Below are 25,089 nucleotides of genomic sequence, written 5' to 3'. Positions count from 1 at the left end.
AGGGCTGCAAAGTCGTTTGGCTGCTGCTATGTTTCTGTTATGCAGAAAAGGTCAAGTTTACGGTCAACGAGAAGATCCTGCACGAGATGTCCCTTGGTTTTGAGTTACCAGATGTTGAGAAGTCCAAAGTTTACGGTGGTGTTGTCCGTTAGGAGTGATGTGTCAGCTGACCTGGCTAGACTGGTCGACTCTGCAGCCAATTTTTGTGGACTGCGTCGATTTTTGGACCAGATCGATTTTATTGTTGTCGGATCATCAAGGTGGAAGTTTCGACAGGACCCACCGTGAATGTACCTTCGGCAGGGCTGGTGGGCAACGTCCGGGTGGAGGTGGAGCGCCGATGGAGACGGCCAGGACAGCCGAAAGCGGAGTGGTAGGAGCTCAGCAGCAGAATACTGGAACAGTGCAATCGCTGGAGAGTGGACATGGATCAGGATGATCAAAATCAGCAAGCTCCACACTTGCACTCCGGTAGTCCACACCCACATGGTTGTAAAAAAAAAACAAAATTCTGGGACGAAAGCGAGAGCAAAGACTGATGCCTTCCGCCAGGCTCCTTGGATCGACAGGCATGTGCTCCCATGTATGAACCGCTCAATCCCTTAAAATCAAGTGTGATTGTGCTATAAAAGATTAAAATGAGTTTAAAACATCTGCGATTGGCTGGCAACCAGTTCAGGGTTTTTTTCTGGCCTGATGTCTAAAGCCTGAGAAATGATTTTGATGTCCGTATTAATTAGTGAGAGCAGTCGGTAATTAGCTGGGTGAGTGGGGTCTTTCCCTGGTTTCAGTAGAAGTTTGATTGCGGCTGTGTTCACGTGTCTTCTTATTTAGGCCTTTATCTTTTATCTCTGTCACAGTTCCGAAAAATAGTGGTTCTAGTATAGATCAGAAATGTTTATAAAACTCTGCGGAACATCCGTCATTACCTGAAGCTCTACCCGTTGGCATATCGTTTGAGGCCTTATGCAATTCTGCAAGGGTTAATGGGGTGTCTAAAGACTCTTTACTTTCTGAAGTTAATTGAGTGATGTTTAGGTTATTGATAAATGTTTCATTGTCATTTTCATTCATTTTCTGTTCCGCTTATCCTCACTAGGGTCGCGGGCGTGCTGGAGCCTACCCCAGCAATCTTCGGGCGAAAGGTCATTGTCGTTTTTATTCGGCTTATTGGGAGATGAACACTGTAGTAGAATAGAATATATCATTTATTTTGTGTGGCAATTGACAAAATTTGCCATTTGAATCTTGTATGGTTGTAATTAGTTTTTTCTTTGTTATGTTGAAGTTAGTTTGCAAGAAATATTCCTAATTTACTATTGTGCTCAACATTAGTGTATCTTAGCTGTTGTAGTAGGAACTCTGTTCTTTTTTGATATGCTATTATATTATAAAGTTGGTTGCGAAGTAGGTCCGTCAGATTTATTGCATATTCTTCTGTAAGTTGTTTGATTTTTATCTCCAATTCGCTTTCTAATTTTTGTTCCTGTTTTTTCTTGTAAGGATGGAGATATGATTGTGGAATCATTCAAATATAGAAGATTTTTGAGAATTGGTGCATCAAGATATGATCCTGCAGCAATTAACAAGGGTACACACGATGCATCATCTTCCTCACACATCGGCCTTGAAAGGGTTTAATGTATTTGTGGGCAAGTTAAGCCACACTAAGCCAGCACACAGTCTCTGAAGTGTTCCCCCACCCCGACCACCCCCTTTTTGGGAGTCAGTCTTGCTGCACTATTAATTGTGCAGCCTTATCAGTGTGGCCCATGCCTGCCGTGGGGAGTAGGGTGAGGGTGGTGGGAGGGAGGCTGTTCATTTTATTTATTTATTTTTTTAACTCCCATCCTAAGGGGAGGACTTCCTGAAGTGCATGCATACAATCTGTGACACCTAACATGAAAAGATATTATCATTATTATTAACTCATCTGGAATAGAAAGACAATTACCAATGCCCACGATACTGCATCACAGCATTGATCAATAGAGTGTTTAATTCAGTAGCCAGTAATGACAGACACACACACACACAACCTGCGGATAAACTTTTGCAATTTTTCAATGCATGGAGCTCACGTAAGCACACATAAATTAAGAAAGCCCTGTAACTTAAGAGCATCATCCAATCGTATGCCAGGCAAGAAATGTGAGAGCAGTTCTTTCTGAGCCCCCCCAGTACTGCTCGGATTCCATCACATACAAGTGTGTGAAATCTGATTAGACGCGGGAAAGAAAAACATTTCCAACTGCATTTGTCTCCATATGATGGAGGCACTCTTAGTTCCCATAAGTCATAATTGCCATAGAGACTGAGGCTGCACTCATCCACCCTCCCTACCATTGGAAAACTAACAGCTCTTTCCTCTATCTGCCATCATCACCGTGGCAACCAAAACAACACCTTTACTCACATCGCCTGGGAACATGAATTTCATCATTATGGGTCTGTATGTGTAACCTGCAAGGCTCCGGATTATGCATGCATTACACAAACAGTTTAATGTGTCAGTGTGAGTTGCCGACACGTGCAGCTGATTGCTAGCGCAGAATCAGGATTGAAACATACTGGCTCACACCAAGACAACTGCATTCGATAGAGAGATGTGTTTAGGCCCTCCCTTTCAAAAATCAGACTTCCCAGTTTAAAATTCAGGTGCAGGAAGTTAACTACACAACAGCTTTGCTTGTCAAACACACACATACGCACACACACACAAACACACACACAGGAAGCGCAACTCTATTGTTAAGACTAAAATAGGAAAACGATGCTGAAACAGATTGAAGCAGTAACGAATACACATACACGTGCATGGTCAGCGTCAGATATGTGACTCAACATACTACTGGAACAAAATTATTGTGAAGGGATAACAGCTTCCACTTATTTGAGAAGGCATGCTACAAGGTTTTGGAGTGTGTCAAAATTGTAACATGATGAGACCAAACTGATCAAGGCATACCTTTACTGACCTTACTTTAAGCAGAGGGGCATAGGCATGTTGGAAAATAAAATGGCCTTCCTTAAACTGTTCACACAAATAAATAACAACATAAACAATTATGATTTGGGGGTCTTTTTGAATAAAATGTTGATGCAGAAGTCCAAATCCTTAAGTCCATTTAATGTATCTTGGTTTTTCAAGGAATGTTAAGATGTTCCTAGGTAGTTTAGCGATTCACATACTAAGTGCCCATTAACTATTGCCTTGTGAGTGACTGTCGGTCTGTGTACCTCCACCTCTCGCCCATATACTGTATCACCTCAGATAGAAGACTCAAGCTTTCCTGTGACTATGAAAAAGATACACAATAAAGAACATGGATGGATGGTATTTCAAACAAGGTCATGCAAAATAAACTTGTCGACTCAACACTGGTGGGAATCTCAAGCTGACTGCAGTAACATACTGGAGAAATATCGCTGAACATCGCAGGCAGTTCGAAAAGCAGGTCAAATTTCCTAAACCATAAACCATGTGGGATGCCCAAATAAGAAATCGTCCAACATGAAAGGAACAGAAAATCTATTTTAGGAACATTCAATGTTCTAGCAGTAGTAATTATTTGCGAAGCCATTTGATAGAAAGCTTTATAACCCTCCCCTGACCCCCCCAAAAAAGACCAACTCCCATTACCTGCAGGGCAGTCACAAAGGTGGTGTTGTTGGACTATTGTAATTGAATGTCCAACTGAATGGGTGGTATCTTTCGCCATACAGGCTCAGTCATGATATGTGACAACGATGACAATGGTGCCTATCCAGGTGGTCGCCTCGGTAACGCGCTCTCTAGTATTGTCCATGTTCTTTTTTTTTCTCCGTTCATCTTTGGAGACATTAAATGACTTACACTAGGGAAGACTTGCGAAACATTAGGGTGTCTAGTCTAAACCTGCTTTCGCCAGCTTTCACAAATCCACAGTTTTTTCCCGGAGCTACTTTCCAGCAAAGCGGCTGCACTCTGCGGCGCATGGACGAGGCAAAGACGGTGTCACAGAGGGAAGCGTGCTGGAATGCCAGTTAAGCTCCAACAGCGAGGATTTTGAACGACTCTTCCGTAGATGCACCTTACAAATTTATGCTCTCTACCCAACTAAATGGACAAGCTTGATATCTTCACAAATACCAGTCTAGACTTTGCACGTTCTGCCAACCTCCGCTTCATGAAGACTTGGCTTTGTGAACGCATCCCAGAAGGCACCGTGCTGCTGCCCGGCTTCCAACTACACCGATCCGAAGTGAGTGTCTGAGGACTCTCATTAAATATATACCGACTATGACATGGAGCCATCGAGGAAAACAAAAGGTGGCAGAATATGCTTCTAAAACAACGAAAAATGGTGTACTGATGTCAAGGAGCTCACACCACACTGCAGCCCGGACTTGGAGTCGGTGTCTTTGAACTGTAAGTCATTCTACACGCTGCACTCGTTTGCTTCACTCATACTCGCCGGGGTTTACGTCCTCCCCCAGGCTAACACGAACGCTGCACTCCAAACGCTGACTGAACAAGTAAACAAACTTGAAAAAAAGCACATAGATTCACCCCTCATTATTCTTAGGGACTTTAACAAAGCAAACTCAACCACAAACTACCTTAATAGAAGCAGCACATTGACTGTCCCACCAGGGAAAACAACATTCCAGACCACTGCTAAACCACACTGAAGGACTCGTACCATGCTATTCCCCATGCAGCTTTAGGCTTGTCTGATCACTATTGTGATCAGCCTGTGATGAAAACAGTGAAGTAATGGACTAATGAAGTAAAGATAGAACTTCAAGACTGTTTAGACTGCACAGATTAGAGTGTCTTTGAAACTTCAATAGCTTGGCATAAATATACTGACACTGTTACCTCCTACATCAGCTTCTGTGATGACGTGTGTGTACCAACAGAGACATTTCGCACATTCAATAACCACAAGCCGTGGTTCACTGCCAAACTTCAACTTCGACAGGCTAAAACAAAGCCCTGTACAATCACCTGACAAAATAAAAATCAACATCGCAAAGAGAAATTATCCAGAAAAGCTAGAAAACCAGTTTGCTGCTAACGACTCTGCGTTAGTTTGGCGAGGATTACAATCGCTAACCAACTGCAAGCGATTACCCAACTGCTCTGTGTCAACCGCAGAGACTTTCAAGTTCCTGGGAATTAGTCTCTCAGGACCTGAAGTGGGAGACCAACATCAACTACATCCTCAAAAAGACCCAGCCGAGGATGAACTTCCTCCGGCTTCTGAGGAATCACGGCCTGCCACAGGAGCTGTTGAGGCAGTTCTACAGAGCAGTCAATGAATCGGTTCTGTGTTAATCCATCATAGTCTGATTTGTTGCTGCCACAAAGAAGGACTGGAACGGATATCGGTACCCACCTAACCACACTTGAGGACTTGCACGTTGCCAGAACTAAGACAAGGACATGCAAAATCCTCTTGGAACCTCCACATCCTAGTCACCACCGATTCCAGCTCCTTCTCTCAGGTAGGCGCTATTGAAAAATGCTAACTAAAACCAGCAGACATTCCAACAGCTTCTTCCCTCTTGTTATCAACCTCAAACATTTGACTTACAGTTTTATTGTAACATGCTGCCTATTTTTCACATCTCTGTTGAGAAACTACTACATTATTCCTGCACTCATTGTTTTATAACACTATTATAACACTATTTGCACTATTTGCATACTGTTGTTGATTACTACTGGCCACTTACGTGTTTGAGAACTCTATGCACAATTGTCACTGTACCACTGCAATATTAGTAATTTAAATTGCTCCAAATTGCTTGAGGACGCTGCATAATTTCCACCATGCCATTATATCACTATCATAACACTAGTAGTACACTTTCATTGCTCAATGACTCTCCATACTTGACTCTCCATGTTTTTATGTCCTAAATGTATATTTTGTCATTGCAGCTGTTTGTTGTCATACTAGAGTGGCTCCAACTACCGGAGACAAATTCCTTGTGTGTCTTGTAACATACTTAATCAATGAAGCTGATTCTGATTCTGACATAAACATGCTAGATTAAATGTCAACTACCCAAGAGGGTTTTTTCTGTGTATAAAATTTGGAGGCGTCCACCTCCATTATACTACGGGCTACCTCCGCCCGAGAAGCTTTGACATAATGAAAACTATTATCTGACCACCATCATTTATACCGTAATTTCTCATGTATAATGCGCACCCATGTATAATGCGCCCCCCCAAAAATTCTGGAAAACACTTCTACATGATGTTCATTTTTACAATGCATGATTTTGCTGCTACTCATATGATCAAAACAAAGTATTTTTTTCAAATAATTATTCTGAAGTTAAGCACTTTATTTGAACATGTAACACTTTTTTATTTACTTATTTTGAAATTCACAGCCTTACTTTTATTTAGTAAATGAGAAAACACACAGTTGTGGTCATATGTTTTATTACCCAGGCAGAATTTGTAAGATGGGTAAAATTATTTAAAGAAAACATGAAGGGCTAGGCAAAACACATTTAATTTTATTTTAATGGGATTCAAATTAAACTGTCAAGCATTTCAGAAAAGCATTATCATTAAACAAAACATAACCATGAAGAAATGAATGATGATTATTGTTCAGTCATATTTTTAAAAAACAATATTTCACAAATTCTGCCAGGGTATGTAAACTTATGAGCACAACTGTACATACAGTATATGCAGTCATACGTACCCCTGTCATATTGGAATGAAAGTGTAGGCTACACCTTTTTCATAACCTCTAGGTGGCGACATATTAGAATGAAAGTGTACACCTTTCTCATAACCTCTGGGTGGCGGTGACATTGGAAGGAAAGTGTACAGCTTTTTCATAACCTCTAGATGGCGGTATAAATTTATAAAATGTGAAAGTTTTTTTCATTTTCCCCATTTTACCTATGTATAATGCACACTATTGACTTTTTAAAAAAAATTTTTGGGGGGGTGGGAATGCCCATTATACATGAGAAATTACGGTAACTGCAATTATAGTATAACGCCATGCCATCAGGGTGAGGCTGTATACGAAACAGTTTGCTCCTAAAACTGTCAAAGAAAAATTCACTGTAGCTAAACAACCACAAGAAGAATGGTGGATATTCTTTGCATTTCATGGATTATCAAGGTAAATAATGTTTCTTTTGTAAACAAGCACAGTTCAGCAAACACTTCTCCAAATAAGAGGCACAGCAATGCTTGCTTCAGGCTGTTTATTTGTAACTCCCAGTTTAAGTTTACTCTAAAACTGACATGTGAAACAAAATCTAATTCAACATTGTATATTTAAATACCAAAATGTTAAAAAAGAAACATACAATCTGATCTGATGAAAGTCTGATAGCTTAATCCTAACATAACGTGGAACGCCATAGACGCTCTAACAAAGATTTGCATGGATATTGTGGAAATGATAGGCCTTTAAAAAACAGCATGGAGCAGCTACAAAAACAAATACACCATACAAGAATACTCACAGGAATATCTATATACCCTGTCTTAATGCATGAATTGTATGATTTGTCTAAGGTGAAGACAACCCTGCGCAACAGACAAACTTGGACATCTGCTGCAAACTGGCCATCAATGGGCCAGACAGGGAGGGCATGGGAACATTTCTTTATTAAAGGAAAAATAGGGGGCTGAAAAGTTCTGCCTTTTGGTGTGAAACGGTTAACTAATGTGTAAAACTACCATTGAACAGGGCCACATTTAGCTGTACACACTTTTGTTACTATTTATTATTCAATTTAATACAAAACAGGGTTCCTGCATTTGTATCCTGTATTACTCACAGTTATTTGTAGTGATGGTATGATTTGATTTAATTTCAATGGCCTCATAAAGGGAAGGTCAGACATATGCCTTGATGTGAGCAAAGCGATTGTCACTCTGAAGGCATGGCGGCACCCTCATCTTGACATGAAATGGCAGATATGCGCATGACTGTGCATAGTATACACGCCTGCACCGAGTAAGGAGGCAGATCAGCGCAACTCGCTTCAAAATTATTAATAAAATCTGGCCCTAACAGCTGCCTACTCACCAGCCGTGAAATGAAGGGCACGCTCTGCCAGCACACTACTGACTTTTACAGGTGGGTATCAAACCCTGACAGTGATGAATGATGCCACTTGCAGAGAATAGGCGGGATGTGGTGTACATTTTGGACCTAATAGAGCACATTTTTTGAGGCTTCTAGCTCTGTATTAGTCCCACTAAGTTAAAAAAAAAACATAGGAAGTTACACTGAAGTACAAATTTTACAGGTTAACAATCAGAATCAGGTTTCAGTAAAGCCTTTAAATGTGAACTGTACAAAAGCATTTTTACGTGCAAAAGGATGCTCTCGTCTGACCTCATAGTCTTCTATAGGGATGTCCCTATCCAACTTTTTCCACTTCCGATCCGATACAGATATTGCAGCCTTGAGATTTTGCCGATATCGATCCAAATTTCAGCAATAATCATACATAATTTACTTATTTTATAGTATGGAATGTTAGAAAAGGCTTGATCAACTGATGTAAGAAAGAAATTAAGTCTGATATATTTGCACATTCACTAGGTGTTAATTCTTTTGCTATGTCTATTTAGTTTTACAGTTAACTTCAACTGGAGTGTCCATAAACGACTTTAAGCAGGCAACATTCACTCTTACTCCTTGCTACTATGTTAGCACCTTAGCAACCTGTTGTTGTGATTTTGTGGGCTCTGCATGCCATATGTGCGCTGCTAGATAGAAGTATTGGAGAGGAGCATGGAATGGACTGCTTGTATAGGAGTGGTAACATTTGAGATTTTAGAGCTAGTCCAATCCCATCGTTTTTTTTTTCTGACATTGGACCGATTTCCGTCCTAAAAAAATCGGATCGGGACACCACTCGTCTTCTAATCGACTGCATCAACTGATTTCACAGAAATCACAATTAAGAGAGACCAAGCATTCTATTTGGGGGGGATGAAACACCCAACAAAATGAAAACAAAAAGCCCAAGTGTTTGGGGCAAAAAAATAAGGAATAATAAGGATGTCACACTGACAATTGTGTCGAAATGCAGGGTAACTACCATGAGTGCATTTGTGCTTTGTTTGGAGAAAGTCATCACTGACTCTGGCTCTTTTCTGTTGAATTTATTCATGGGTTACATTCTGTCATATTCCTAAAATGTCACATTATATACAAGGTACAGGTGGCACAGCTATCATTTAGCTTATTTTGGAATGGAAACGCTTAGAAATTATTAGTACAGACAAAGGGGATGTATCGGGGGGGAATTAGTTAGAGTGGTGATGCGTCATTGTTGAAGCAACCATGATGCTGTTTGAAACAATCAACCCATTATCTGTAACATAATTTATAAACAGTGGCAATTATGTCTCAACATAAGATTGTCCAGTGTTGACCTGGGACACATTTCATGTTGTTGTTGTCAAAATGTATGAAGGATTTTTTTTAAAAAGTAGAAAGACATGAGTTCCCCATTTTGACACACACAAAGGCAAGCGTCCAACTCCCATGATGTACATGACTCCTGTATATAGGGTTGGCCCACCGGGAAAAGCTCCTTCCTGGAATTGTGTGTTTTTGTCAGGGCACAAACAACGCTAAACAAGGTTTTTAAGAAGACCACGTCTTTTGAAGTCGGGTTTAATCATGATTCTCTCATTATTTCGACCCTTGAGGTTTTCACGGCTCAGAGGGTAAAGACTACCATGAGTCATGTAGGCAAAGGATTAGGAACAAAGAAACTGCTCTGTGTAAGGTGCAGCCCAAATGATTCATTCCATGTGAACTGATTACAAGGGGTGTGTAGGCGCAGAGATATGAAAGAAATGTCCGAAACAGGAAAAGCAAAAAAACACACCTATATACTGTGCAATCCTGCCCGGCTTCGCTCCTCTTTCACTTACTACCTCGCTTGTTAGAAATAAAAGATTCATGTGGCACATGTAAGTTGACAAAACAATAATGAAGACAATGATGTAAAAAGGGGATGATGTAAAAAGCTATCATTATCAGAATCAGAATCATCTTTATTTGACAAGTATGTCCAAAACACACAAGGAATTTGTCTCCGGTAGTTGGAGCCGCTCTAGTACAACAGACAGTCAATTTACAGAACACTTTGGAGACATAAAGACATTGACAAAAAACAATTGTGCAAAAAGATGCAGAGTCCTCTAGCACTTAGAGCAGTTCGAATGACTAATATTGCAATAGTCCGGTGCAATGACCATTGTGCAAAGGGCGCTGAGACTTTAAGGAGTGTATGCGGTTTAAAGTGACGAGTAGTGCGATAATCTGGGACAATGTTGGTTGTGCAAATGTTACAGATACTCCTCAATCAGTGTGCAAATGGAGCAGATGCTACTCTGGCATGAGTGGCCAGTATATGCAAAAAACTGCAGCATGGCGAGACAACTACAGTGAGTGCACGAGTAATACATAATTGGCCCCACAGAAATGTGACAACGAACTCAAGTCAAAAAATTGCCAGCTTGTTGTAATGGAATTATAGATTAGCCGTTTAAGACGTTGATTGCAAGAGGGAAGAAGCTGTTGGAATGTCTACTAGTTCTAGTTTGCATTGATCGGTAGCGCCTACCTGAGGGAAGGAGCTGGAAGAGCTGGTGACCGGGGTGCGGAGGGTCAGAGAGGATTTTGCACGCCCTTGTCTTAGTTCTGGCAGCGTGCAAGTCCTCAAGGGTGGGTAGGGGGGTACCGACAATCCTTTCAGCAGTTTTGATTGTCCGTTGCAGTTGGAGTTTGTCCTTTTTTGTAGCAGCACCAAACCAGACTGTGATGGAAGAACACAGGACTGATTCGATGGCCGCTGTGTAGAACTGTCTCAGCAGCTCCGGTGGCAGGCCGTGCTTTCTCAGAAGCCGCAGGAAGTACATCCTCTGCTGGGCCTTTTTGAGGACGGAGTTGTTGTTGGTCGCCCACTTCAGGTCCTGAGAGATTGTAATTCCCAGGAACTTGAAGGTCTCGACGGTTGACACAAGGCAGCTGGACAACGTGAGGGGCAGCTGTGGTGAAGGATGCCTCCTGAAGTCCACGATCATCTCTACAGTCTTGAGCGTGTTCAGCTCCAGGTTGTGTCGGCCGCACCACAGCTCCAGGCACTCCGCTTCCTGTCGATATGCAGACTTGTCACCGTCCTTGATGAGGCCGATGACAGTGGTGTCATCTGCAAACTTCAGGAGTTTGACAGTCGGGTTCGCTGAGGTGCAGTCGTTCGTGTAGAGAGAGAAGAGCAGCGGAGAGAGGACACAACCTTGGGGCGCCCCAGTGCTGATGCTGCGTGTGGATGAGGTGGCCTCCCCCAGCCTGACCTGCTGTGTCCTGCCCGTCAGAAAGCTGTAAATCCACTGGCAGATGGCAGGTGATGGAGATGAAAGGAGTTCAGGGATGATGGTGTTGAACACTGAGCTGAAGTCCACGAACAGGATCCTCGCGTAGGTCTCTGCACTGTCGAGGTGTTCCAGGATGAAGTGCAGTCCCATGTTGACTGCATCATCCGCAGACCTGTTCGCTTGGTAGGCAAACTGCAGGGGGTCCAGCAGGGGACCTGTGACACTCTTGAGGTGGTCCAGCACGAGATGTTCAAAGGACTTCATGACCACAGATGTCAAAGCGACAGGCCTGTAGTCATTCAGACCCGAGATTGCAGGTTTCTTGGGGACTGGAATGATGGTGGAGCGTTTGAAACAGGATGGAACTTCGCACATTTCCAGAGATCAATTGAAGATCTGAGTGAAGACTGGAGCGGGCTGGTCCGCGCAGACTTTGAGGCAGGATGGGGACACATGGTCCGGGCCTGCCCCTTTGTTAATCTTTTGTTGTTTGACGATGCGTCTCACATCCTGTTCATGGATGGTTAACGCAGAAGTCAGAGGTCTGGTCGCGGGTGCGGCCGGGTGGGTGTGTGGTGTGAAACTGTCCTTTTCAAATCTGCAGTAGAAGGTATTCAAGTCGTTGGCTAGTGTGCTATTGTTCTCAGCTTGGGGGGATCGTCGCTTGTAATTAGTCAGCGATTGGAATCCATGCCAGACTGATTTAGAGTCGTTTGCGCAAAACTGATTTTCCAACTTTGCTGTATAGATCCTCTTTGCAATGTTAATTTCTTTAGTCAGCTGGTTTCTAGCTCGATTATACAGGGCCCTGTCCCCGCTCTGATATGCCTCCTCCTTAGCTTGGCGAAGCTGCTTAAGTTTAGCAGTGAACCACGACTTGTTGTTGTTGAATGTGCGAAATTATTTTGTTGGTACACAAACCTCTTCACAGAAACTGATATAGGATGTGACAGTGTCCGTATATTCATCCAGGCTGCCAGCTGAATTTTCAAAGACACTCCAGTCTGTGCAGTCTAAACAACTTTGAAGTTCCATCTTTTTCACTGTTTTCACTGTAGGCTTCGCGCATTTAAGTTCTTGCCTGTACGTCGGTATTAAGTGAATTAAGCAGTGATCAGACGAGCCCAGGGCTGCACGAGGCATAGCACGGTATGCGTTTTTTACCGTAGTGTAGCAGTGGTCTAAAGTATTATTTTTCCTGGTAGGACAGTCGATGTGCTGCTTGTATTTAGGGAGTTCGTCGTTGAGTTTAGCTTTGTTAAAGTCCCCAAGAATAATGAGGGGTGAGTCCGGGTGTTTTTTTTCAATTTCGTTGACTTGTTCGGCGAGCGTTAGAATGGCGAGTAGAATGGTTTACAGTTTAAAAATAGCGACTCCAAATGCGGGCTGCAGTGTGTGCTGAGTTCCGTGACGTCCGTACACCATTTTTCGTTGATATAGAGGCATATCCCGCCGCCCTTTGCTTTCCCCGATGATTCCATGTCGCGGTCCGCTCGATGAATGTGGAAGCCGGGAAGCATGACGGCGCCATCGGGTACAGCGTCGCAAAGCCAGGTCTCTGTGAAGCACATGGCCGCGGAACGTCCGAAGTCTTTACTGGTCTTTAACAGAAGATGAAGCTCGTCCATTTTGTTGGGTAGGGAGCGTACATTCGCGAGGTGGATCGACGGTGAGTCGTGTAAGGTCTCCAAAGACGGACGAAAAACACAAATACTAGAGAGCGCGTTACCGAGGCGACCACACTGGTAGGCGCCATCTTGCATGTCTATCTTTTAATATTTTTACTAGTCACAGTATGGCTATTTGTTACATGAAAATGTAATGAACGTCAGCTGCAAGTGTAACTCCGAATTTAAAATGACAGGGAGATACCAACATAGATATGTCTGGCAACAAAGTTATGTTTTCATTGCGCAACGGTGTGCGGCAGCGATCCAAAATGGGGCTTAACTTTTTTAAAATAAATGACCAGTCAGCTCAGAGCAACACTTGCAGTAAGATTATATCGTGCGAAGGACGTTGCACCATTAACATGATTAAACACCTACGGATACAGGATGTAGTTAACAGAGTGCCCCGTCTTTGATGAGCTAGCTCCTGCTGCTGTCCTTCCTATCATCGCACTGAAGTTAGAATTAGATAAGTAAAACAATGAAATACAATTTATGCCAACACTGAGGCAGCTAACAAGTTAAACTAGACCTAAAACAGTGGGTCAACTCACATGCAACTAACCAACTAGCAATGGCAGATACATTTTTTTGGGCTGTCAATCCATTACAATTTTAAATTGCGATTAATCAAATGATTTCCATAGTTAACTCGAGTAATCTCAGATTAGTTGCATATTTTGCATCTGTTGTAAAGGTACAATAAAATTATATTTTTCAAGTTCTTAATCAACATATGAGTGGGCAAATATGCTTACCTTATGCAAGTATATTTATTATTGCAAATTCAAGCCCAACAAGAAACAAGAGATGAGCATGGACTGTAAAACTGTTACTGTATTGTACTGTACTGTGTGTACTGGGCTGTTACTGTACAACTAAACACACAACAAAAATAACATATACACATATTTACACATATTTAAATACCAGACATACTTCAATGGCCATCTTAATGCTAACACACAATGTAAAATCCCATTGACGTGCTAACAGAAATTAGCATCGAAGTCCCGGGAGTCATATCCTTTTAAGTAAGGAATAAACTCACACAATGTTGGAACACGTACATACAGATAATGTTTGGATTTTGGGATGGCCAGTGCCCTTGTATCCCATTAGAATAAATCCACCCCTGCACTGAGGAGGAGCAGAATCACATCTCCATATTTTGACCCAAAACAGGAGCATTCTGTACTAAATTGACCTTGGTGTTACATCTTACCCAGGGTTCGCACTGCCCATTCGCCACCTCGCCAATGGCTAATTGAAACACACTGGCGAATCAAAATCGCCTGCGTCAAAAGCCCTTCCTAATAAAAGTTCAAGTGAGCACGCTCATTCTGCCGTGTTTGAATGGTGTTAGTGGTTTAGTTTTCCCCCCGCTTCGTAAAATGCTTCAATCCGCCATCCACCCGCTGCAAGTTATAAGAAGTCAGCTTTCCCAGCTGCGGGGAGCGGCACATCAGGGAAGACAAGACCCGATGCCACTTGGCGCTGAATTGAAGCACGCAGATTACAGCGATGTACATTTGAAATGTCGATGGGCTGTGTCCTGGATTATTTCTCACAGATAGCTGGCTGTCTTCTTTATCAATGCACAATCCGCTAATCCCACTTTGATTGTCATGCTGAGTCGCAGCGGCACTGGCTTGAACCAGGCCCGCAGCTAGTCATTTGGGTGCTCAAGGCAAACAGTCACGTCCCCACCACCCCACCTTTTTTTGTAATTTAAACAACATTGTCCTGCTTTTAAAATCTGTTACAATTACCTGACAGCTAAAGTTAGTCTACTAATATTTACCCCCAAAGATTTAGAATATTGTTTATCTTCAACTAAAATGTTTAAATTTGGGAAATTCTAGATAAATTCCTTAAAATCCTTCTTGAGGATTATTAAATAAATTAATAATCTCAACACTTTTAGTTTAATTGATAGGAACATTTATTAACATTTAATAGAGTTTAATATTTCAACCGCTTTTATACTCACATCTTGGTGATGAAAAGCGTCACTCGTGTCACTCTCCACTTTAGCTCTATACTTGGCTGACAGACAGCAGTGCTACTGCTACTGACAAGAGCAACATAATACATTTTTACAAGGCATAAAGTTAAATCATCCATCCATTTTCTGTCCCACTTATCCTCACTAGGGTCGCGTGCGTGCTGGAGCCTATCCCAGCTATCTTTGGGCGAAAGGTGGGGTATACCCTGAACTGGTCGCTAGCCAATCGCAGGGCACATTTAAACAAACAACCATTCACACTCACATTCACACCTTCGGGCAATTTAGAGTCTTCACTCAACCTACCATGCATGTTTTTGGGATGTGGGAGGAAACCGGAGTGCCCGCAGAAAACCCACGCAGGCACGAGGAGAACATGCAAATTCCACACAGGTGAGGCCGGGATTTGAACCCCGGTCCTCAGAACTGTGAGGCAGATGTGCTAACCCTACCGTGCCGCCTTAAATCATCCATGCATCCATTTTTAACACCGCTTATCCTGGTTAGGGTCGGGGGCACTGGAGCTTAGCCCCGCTGACTTCAGGCGAAAGGCAACTACACCCTGCACTGGTCGCCAGTCAGTCGCAGCGCACATATAGACACAAACAACCATTCGCACCCACATTCACACTGTCACTGAGTGGGAACTGAACCCACGCTGCCCGCACCAAAGTCAGGCGAGTGTACCACTACACCATCAGTGAGTAAATCACTAAGTCAATATTCTACTGTGATGGAAGGTTTTCAATTCGACAGTAAAATACTGCAATCACAATATTTGTTTAAAAAGAAACAACAACTAAACAACTTGTAATTAGAGTATTTCACATATCATTCAGTTGTAAACCTGACTGATGACTAGGTAGTTTTAATTGGGCCCACATCTTTAAAGTTTATCGGTTTACCAGTGATGAGGACTGGCTACATGTGGCTAAAGGTTTAGCCACATAAACACACGTGATGTTGTGGCTAACTACACAGAAGTGTGGCTAGGAGATTTTTATACTGTTTAGCCACAGACTGTATGATTGGATGAAAACAAGGAAGTGAGAGATGACAACAAACTTCTTCTTTTCTCCTGCCTTGCCGCAAAGTGTAGGAAGTAAGTAGCGTAATACAATGCAGGCAAATGACAAGCTTTCAAACGTTTATTTTAGTCTATGCCGCGGGCCACAAAAATGAATGGCTGGCCACAAATGTCCTCCAGGCTGTAGTTTGGATAGCCATAATTAAAACCATGCAAACATTTGCATTTGCAAACCCTGTCCCCTAAAAGAATCATAATTGAAAATCATCTGGAACATGAATCTGAATCGACATCGCTCAAATTGAAACGATGCCCAAATCTTCAACTGTACTCTCCTCCCAGGCCGAATAATGTCCGTCTGACTTGCTTGATTGAAAAATCATGATGTTCCACTCTCATCCTGTAGGTGACTGCCATATTAATTAGAAAATCCGTGAGATCAGCCACACACAGCAAGCTGTTTTTATGGCAACTCTGTCTGCTGGTTGTGGTATACTTGCCAGACGTCCAAATTTCCCCAGATTCCCATAAATTTTACCGGCTGTCTCTCTCCCATCATTTACTGCTCTTTGCCTACATTAGAGTTCTCCAGATATCTTCAACATTTGGATTTATAGCGTGTATTTGCTGCGATTAGTGGCAATCCTCAACCACTACGATTTTCATGTCCACTGCTAGACAGCTGAGAGAAATTAAGGCCTTACAACCAGCTGCTGAAGCAAATTGAAAGCACTAAAAACAAGTACAAATAATCAAGAAAATCTGAGCCATCAAACAGAGTGTTTAAAAGGCATGGGGGCATGTCTATTGCCAGATTTTCTGTGCTGACTCTCCTGAACATCAAGGGCATAATGGCGTCAAGTAGCTTGGGCAAACTGAAAAATAAAAACGTGAAAAACAATCACAGTCGATTATTTGTAATACTATAGTGGGAATAATTAGAAAAGTAAGATCACATGCTGTTTTGCATGCTGAAATGATCACAATACAAGTGACCTTTTTTCTTTTACTTTCATTTGCTGTATCACTTATCTAAATTGATAATAGATTTAATTCTGTAATATTTGTGTAATTCCAAGTGGTCTGTGTAATGTCCATTAAAAAATCCATTAATCCATAAAAAAAGTTTTGTTGTCAAATGTATTAATTATTTGCTTCCAATAATAATTAAACTCATTTGGATTTGAAAAGGTGTGAATGTGAGTGTGAATGGTTGTTCATTTATATGTGCCCTGCTATTGGCTGACGACCAGTTCAGGGTGTACCCCGCCTCTCGCCCGAAGATAGCTGGGATAGGCTCCAGTATGCCCGCGACCCTAGTGAGGATAAGCGGTACAGAAAATAGATGGATGGATGGATGGATGGATTTGAAAGTCCGTCCTACCAAGGAACAGGTGTTTTCCTTCCTCTAATTTGCATGTTCTTCTTCTTTTCCTTTTGGCTTGTACCTTTAGGGGTCGCCATAGCACGTCATCTTTTTCCATGTAAGCCTATCTCCTGCATCCTCCTTTCGAACACCAACTGACCACATGTCTTCCCTCACGACAGCCATCAACCTTCTCTTTGGTCTTCCTCTAGCTCTCTTGCCTGGCAGCTCCATCCTCATCATCCTTCTACCAATATACTCACTATTTCTCCTCTGGACGTGTCCAAACCATCGAAGTCTGCTCTCTCTAACTTTGTCTCCAAAACAACGAACCTTGGCTGTCCCTCTGATGAGCTCATTTCTAATTTTATCCAACCTGGTCACTCTGAGAGCGAACCTCAACATCTTCATTTCCACCACCTCCAGCTCTGCTTCCTGTTGGCTCTTCAGTTCCACTGTCTCTAATCCGTACATCATGGCTGGTCTCACCACTGTTTTATAAACTTTGCCCTTCATCCTAGCAGAGACTCTTCTGTCACATAACACTCCTGACACCATCCTCCACCCGTTCCAACCTGCTTGGACCAGTTTCTTCACTTCCTGACCACACTCACCATTGCTCTGGACGGTTGACCCCAAGTATTTAAAGTTCTCCACCCTTGTTATCTCTTCTCCCTGTAGCCTCACTCTTCCCCCACCACCACTCTCATTCATGCACATATATTCTGTTTTACTTCGGCTAATCTTCATTCCTCTGCTTTCCAGTGCATGCCTCCATCTTTCTAACTATTACTCCACCTGCTCCCTGCTTTCACTGCAGATCACAATGTCATCTGCAAACATCATGGTCCACGGGGATTCCAGTCTAACCTCATCTGTCAGCCTATCCATCACCACTGCAAACAAGAAGAGGCTCAGGGCTGATCCCTGATGCAGTCCCACCTCCACCATAAATTCGTCTGTCACACTGACAGCACAACTCACCACTGTTCTGATGCCCTCGTACATGTCCTGTATTATTCTAACATACTTCTCTCCCACTCCAGACTTCTGCATGCAGTTCCACAGTTCCTCTCTGGGTACTCTGTCGTAGAGAATGTCATAGCCTTTCTCTACATCTACAAAGACACAATGTAGCGCCTTCTGACCTTCTCTGTACTTTTCCATCAACATCCTCAAGACAAATAATGCATCGGTGGTACTCTTTCTTGGCATGAAACCATACTATTGCATGTTGACTTTGGAAAATAAATAGCAATAATATATTTTTTTAATAAATAAGATTAACTTACAAGAAAATAAATGTTTAGTCTCATTATAACCCAACAATGAACCTTAATTTTGAGGTCTTGAAGGTTGGCAAGAACTCCATGTACACCAGCACCAGGTTATGCACAAACATTTACGGTAATGCAGTGGTGTCCAGCGTACGTACATATGTACATACTAGGATTTACACGATCAAGATTTTTGGGGCCGATCAGCGAGTTTAAAAAAACGATAACCGATCCGATCACAAGACGGAGCAATGTGTCTATTTAAATGACTTGTTCATTTACTGTATATACTTGTGTACTGTATACTGAGTCTATTCATAAGTATTCTCTAGCATTTTAGACAAAAGGTAAAACATTAATTACCTCTAGGGGGCATTCAAGGATTGGCCACTGACATGAGTTAAAGTGTTTAGTCAGGTCAAACCAACATTACAACATGCAGGGCATTGGCTAAATAGGCGGTCGCCAAGGGCGCTACCTGCTGGAGGGGCGCACTGCCAGCGCCCTCCTCCTCGGGAAAAATATTTAAATAAAATCATAAAATAATTTGTGATGCCCACTGGCGCCCCCTTTACGTTTCTGTCTTGAAAATAACAAATAAAATGACAAAATAAACTAAAGTAACTGTGTTTGTCACTTGGCAAGTCACGTCACATGACGTGGGGGCGCATCTCAAGTTAGCGAACGAGCGATCAGTCAGAACAGGTGATTTTATTTACAATTCTTTTCCATCATGAAAAGGACAGCTAAGCCCTCCGGCACAGAGTTCCGCAAAAGAAGAAAAGCGGAGGAGGAAAATAAGTCAATATATAAAAATAACGTTATGTCAACATATTTTTTAAATATGTGTAAAGAACATGTTATGGCTAGCTAGCTTGAAATAAAGTAAGCATTAGCTTAACACGCTGATGTCAGGTGACCACAGACGACTTTTAGCTGGACTTTTAGCTTCTTATTTGAGACCTAAAAATGTGTCCGGCCGAAATTGTACTCTCTTTTTTATTAGTAATGCATAATCACAGCTAGACAATAACAATCTTATGTGGAAGAACTTAGAAGGGTTAGAAGGAAGCAAAAGATGAATTATTTCATGTTAAACTAAAAAGTTAAACCAACAGTGACCGAATTTGCTGTGGAGAAAATTTAAAAAAATGAATAAATCTGAGACTAGCATGTGACACAAAAAATTATAAATTTCTGTAATCTCTCTCTCTCGTAACTGCTTATTCACAATAACATATTTTCTCGTATTTTTGTAGATTTCTCAAAATCCTAAATATAATTAAAATGCAGATGCCAATGCACTTACAAGCACCTCATTTCTGGAGACAAATGTAAGGAATTAAACTTCTTTAGGAACTGTCAAACCACTCAATCCAAAATTAAAATGAGACAAAAGGAAAATGTTTCTTGGTCATTGAGTAAAATTCGGATGAAATCGCTGAATTAATCTCTTTCAAGTGGGGAAGTGGCACTTATTTGCAATAACTTGACAATTTGTAATCATATTAATTGGGCATTTCTTGACATTTGAATCTATGTTGTCTATGTTTTTCCATGTTAAAAGTTACATGGAAAAACATAGACAACATAGATTCAAATGTCAAGAAATGCCCAATTAATATGATGACAAATGATAATAGCAAATACTCCCTCCTCTGACTGATTGGTATACTGCTCGCTCTCTGTTGGGGTAGGGGAAAATTTACTGACATCACCCCAGAGAACTCTGCAAACTTCAAAACGACCACGACTGTCCAGAACACAGGGAAGAAGATGAAAAAAGGGGGGAATGGGAGAATGACAGGTCAAGTTGTTGCAACTTTTGGTTTGTCCCATTAGCTGTCGTAACAGCCATTACTCGCATGATTTGTTTGGCAGTAACGATAGAGTAATGAAATTAGGAAAATGTTCTATTTTATATTTTAAATTGTGTGACATGTTATCTTATAAATTAAAGCATTGTTAAAAACTATCGGTATTCGACTTTTTTGAAAGCTTATTTAAATCATTGATGGAGGGGGCGTCGTATAAAATCTCGTCAAGGGCGCCACATTGGCTGACAACATGACAGAAATAATGGGTGCTAACTTAGCGAAATTAAATTACTTTATTGTAATTAAATTACTTCCCACACACCGAAACATAAGCGCATGATTGGACAGAACGCTGGCATGTTTACGTACAACCGTTAGTGCTAGCACTAGCTTGCTAGGCTACGTAATGTTTTCTTGACTGCTTGCGAGCCGTATCGTATTAAAAGTATGTGAACATTCCTCAAGCAAGCCTTGAATTAAAGTCCTCTCCCAAGCACCGGTGACCCCCAGCACACGTTTTTCCCCATTTTGTTCTCACAATACACATGAAGCGATCCATTGTTGTTGTCGTCGCCGTGGTAACGAGTGTATCCGGTCGCGTTTGAATTAAAAGATAAAGCCCAGTGATCGTAAAAGACGTGATGCGGTGGTATCGGAATACAAGATTTTATTGCAGTAGTCTGACATAGTGCAATCGTGAAAGACCAAATTTGTCATGTATTCTGATCCGCGCATTACGTGTTGTCTGTCTCAAACGTGTTGTCTGTCCCACACCGCCGACATGTTTTTTAAAAAAATAACTTTCTTGGTGGTCAGATATTAACAGTACTACGTCAAAAGACACGCCACAAGGCTAAAAATAAACGAGCTTTTGGATTCAAATATCCTGTACACAATGGCGACGTGGAGTAAATGTCTTTTGCGGAGACGATCAATGACATCACTGATCAGATCGGCGAATTATGACAGAGTCTGGTCATTCTGTGAACTCACAGCACTGCTCTGTCTTTGGTTAAATTGGCGTTTCATGGTTTATGGGCATGCTGTTACCCAGCGTCCCCTTTTCCCCCATAGGCGTACAGTTAACTTTGGTGGCTTTGCCCAGTTTTTGCCATTTTTTTGAAGTGAATTTTTCTCCAAATGGTTTATTGTGTGGCTGGCTATAGGCGGTTCCACTCGCCCTGGATGAGTTGTACGGATATATCGTTTCCCGAAAAAAGAGAAAGACTATGTGCTCTTTTTAAAACGCAAATAAAGTGACTATTCCTTTTGAAACGGGAGGCAAATTCTTTCTTTATTGTAAGTAGTAGCTAGTCGCTATTATTGCTCACATTCAATCGTTTTACATTGTTTTGGCGTGTGAATATCCAACTCGAACTGAACGTACTCCTATGTTGACTGCGAAGACTTGTCAATAAAGTTTATTAAAACAGAGTACAGCACACGGAAGTCGTGTAAAAAGGCATATATTAAAAATATAATTGCTTTTTGGGGTTAACATTATGCAGTGTTAAACACACTGAAATTTGTTGAAGTATTAAGCGATAAGCTGACAGTCAATTCAATCACAAGGGGCATGCTGGTAGATCCACTTTGATCTGTAAGTTGCACCTGTTAATTAAAAAAAACTGATTAATGTCTATGTCACGGTCTGTGTTTTGGTTTGGGTTGTGTTTAGTTTTGTTCCATGTTTTCCTGTGTTCCATGTTTGTCGTGTGCTCATTAGGTTGTTGTGTCCATCTGTTCTTGTCTACCTTGTGTCGACCAATCAGCTCTCTCCAGCCACTCGTGTCTTGTCCAGGTGTTCCTCATTGTCTCGTCAATCTGTTTGTATTTAGTTCCCTGGTTTCGTTCAGTTCTTGTCGGTTCATTGTTGTTGTCACGTCTTTGCAGTATGTCATTGTCAGGTGTCTTTGTCTCTGCCATGTCATAGTCGCCAGTTGTCGCTCAGTTATTTCACCAGTCATGTCTTGTTTCTTGTTTTGGGTTTACTTAAGTGTTTCTTTGTTACTTTGTGTTTAGATTTCGGAGTTTGTTAATTTAGCATTTAGACTTATTCATGATCTTTGTTTTCGGAATTAAATATATATTTTTTATATACTCCTGCACTACTGCGTTGCTTCCCTCCACTTGGGTCCTCCATGTTTTTGCCTTACCTTCCTCTCCTTCAACTAAACCCCAAACGTGACCGTCTATCCATTTTCAGTACCGCTTATAATGAAATTGCAATCATTTTTGTTAAGACATTTCTTTTTTTTTTTTTACTCATACAATTGATGATCAAAGATGATTAAAAAATGTAAATATTTTCCTAATGTACTTGTAAAATTTGGAATAGTTTTATATAGGTTATATACACTGTTCCGGCCTACTTGAGATTAAACTGGGATGAATGTGGCCTGCCAACTACAATCCATTTCACACCCTTGATTCAATGGGTCATTTATTGGCCCTTTACATTGTTTTATGGAAAGTGCATTTGTAGTTTTTGCAGAATCCTACAAACAAAACATGGACTGACAAATGAAAAGATATTGCCTCCTGCTCGGCAGAGGCAATAAAGGGGGACTTTTTTTGTTTTGTTTAAATTCACTCATGTCTGTCATGAGTAAGGCCGGCTACATATGTTTGAATAAGAGCCTACACTGAAACGCTTAGAATGGATTAATTACAGGAGGTCCTCTGTATACGACGGTGCCGACTTCCGACATTGGACATTTTAAGAAAGGCGTGTGGCGTACTACAGATACGTCGTCATGCGGCAAAAGAGAAGGCATGCCCATTTTTTGCCCTATACTTAATGTTCTTCAATTGGATTGTTTGGTGTTGTTATGTCTTCGAAGTGTACTTCATAAATATGTTTTCTCAAATTATGACTTTATTACTGCGTAGGTGATGGAGTACGAAGCGATCCGACTTTCAGCTGGGGAAAATTAGTTATTTTCTTCCAACATGTGAACTGCATTTTGTATGTTAAGGGGGCAAGTATTTAAACACACAAAGCTGTAGTTTAAAATGAAAAGGAGGAAAGAGCAGGAATGCAACAATAGCGTCCGTCGCTTCCCTTCTCCCTCTCGATGCTGCAATGCACCGCCGCCATCTTACTTGGCTTTTCTCTATCAAACGACCGAAATGCGTTACTTTGTCGGTCACATTGTTCCTCTTGTCGAGTCTAAGCAGTCACTTTGCTTGGCGTCTTCACGCCGCGGGGATCTTTAACACAATATACGTATGCCATGTTGTTGCCTGGTTTCACTGCCAAACACGCCCACTCGCCTAAAATTAGCCATCGGCTCCTGGACAAGGAGACAAAACGCTTTTTGGCTGAACCAGTGTATTCGCTGTCAACAACAGAAACGGCACGGTGTTACGTTTATCAGTCTCAATATAGAGATAACAGAGTGTGAAATAACTTACACTACGGACAAAATGTAAGTTTTTTTGGTTGTTTTTTTTTAGGATAAAAATCAAAACGGCCCATCCATCCGAATGGTCTCAAAGGAAAAAAATTATTATCAGCTGCCACAGACTTGCCCTGAGGCTTTCACCACTAAGAACGTATGAAAACAGGTATACATGCAACATGCGTGTATTAAACGGAACAGCCATAAATCTCACGGTTACCGCTTGATAACAATTTGCAATGCGGCATGTACTTTGTGTATTAAAAATCGCGTTTCAACAATGGATGTCTATCGGGACAAACTAGTGTTAACGCTACACTTCCGGTTCTTTCCCGGTAAAGTAACAATGAGCTCCAAAATTTTATTTTAGCCAAGCTTTGGTAAATAAACATGTACTTGGCCGAATTTAACATGAATGTAGTTTCCACCGTTTGCCAGTCAATGGCTTTTAAGATCCTGTTTCGGGCTTCCTTTGTGTTAAATCTTTATATGATTGTGAAAGGCTATGACGCTTCGGTTCCGGTCTTGCTGGAGCCAACGTCAGCGAGCTTGATTCCAATAACAGCCGCATTACAGCGGAATCATGGACAAGTACATTATTGTAACGGTATAAAATAGCATCTTACCTCGGCAGCCAGAGCCGACGCCGCAACGGCCAGCAGCATTAAAGCCACTCGATCCCCCATGTTGTTTCGCGGACACGACGCTCCTGTCGGCACCGTTTCACCGAGCACTTATTGAACTGGGTGCGAGACTGCGTGTATTCTGCGCCTGCGACTCCCGTTGTCTGACGGAAGAAGCTGCACAGCTGCTCCGTGCCCGATCACGTGACCACAGAGGAGTGGGAGAAGAGTGCACGCCCCCGCTGTCATGCCCGATGCACGCGCGTTCACGTAGGAAACCAGCGTGGTATGCTTTTCATCTTCTTGTCACGTTTTCTTTTTTGATACACCGAAAATCTTCAAATCAATTTAAAAACATTGTGTTTTGATTTGATCATGATTTCAATTGACCCGTTTTAAAGTAAAAACTAAAATAAAATATTTAAGAATTGTAAAACAAAATATTAAAATACCTGCGATTGGCTGGCAACCAGTTTAGGGTGTACCCCGCCTCCTGCCCGATGACAGCTGGGATAGG

General features: G+C 41.7%; 1 protein-coding gene across 2 annotated transcripts in view; it reads right to left on the bottom strand.

Moving 5' to 3' along the window:
- appa (amyloid beta (A4) precursor protein a) overlaps nt 1-24,779 on the bottom strand; it is a 57,096-nt gene extending 32,317 nt beyond the window's left edge. For both annotated transcript variants that reach the window (XM_061798581.1, XM_061798591.1), the window contains exon 1: nt 24,576-24,779. In XM_061798581.1, coding sequence (XP_061654565.1) covers nt 24,576-24,635 — 60 coding nt within the window. In that variant the 5' untranslated portion in view covers nt 24,636-24,779. The remainder of the gene's footprint in view (nt 1-24,575) is intronic.
- Between the last annotated feature and the right edge of the window lie 310 nt (nt 24,780-25,089).

The sequence above is a fragment of the Phyllopteryx taeniolatus genome, chromosome 1 (assembly GCF_024500385.1).
Source record: "Phyllopteryx taeniolatus isolate TA_2022b chromosome 1, UOR_Ptae_1.2, whole genome shotgun sequence".
Taxonomy (NCBI): domain Eukaryota; kingdom Metazoa; phylum Chordata; class Actinopteri; order Syngnathiformes; family Syngnathidae; genus Phyllopteryx; species Phyllopteryx taeniolatus.
Note: the sequence above shows the minus strand (reverse complement) of the source record. Positions and strands in the feature narration are given on the sequence as shown.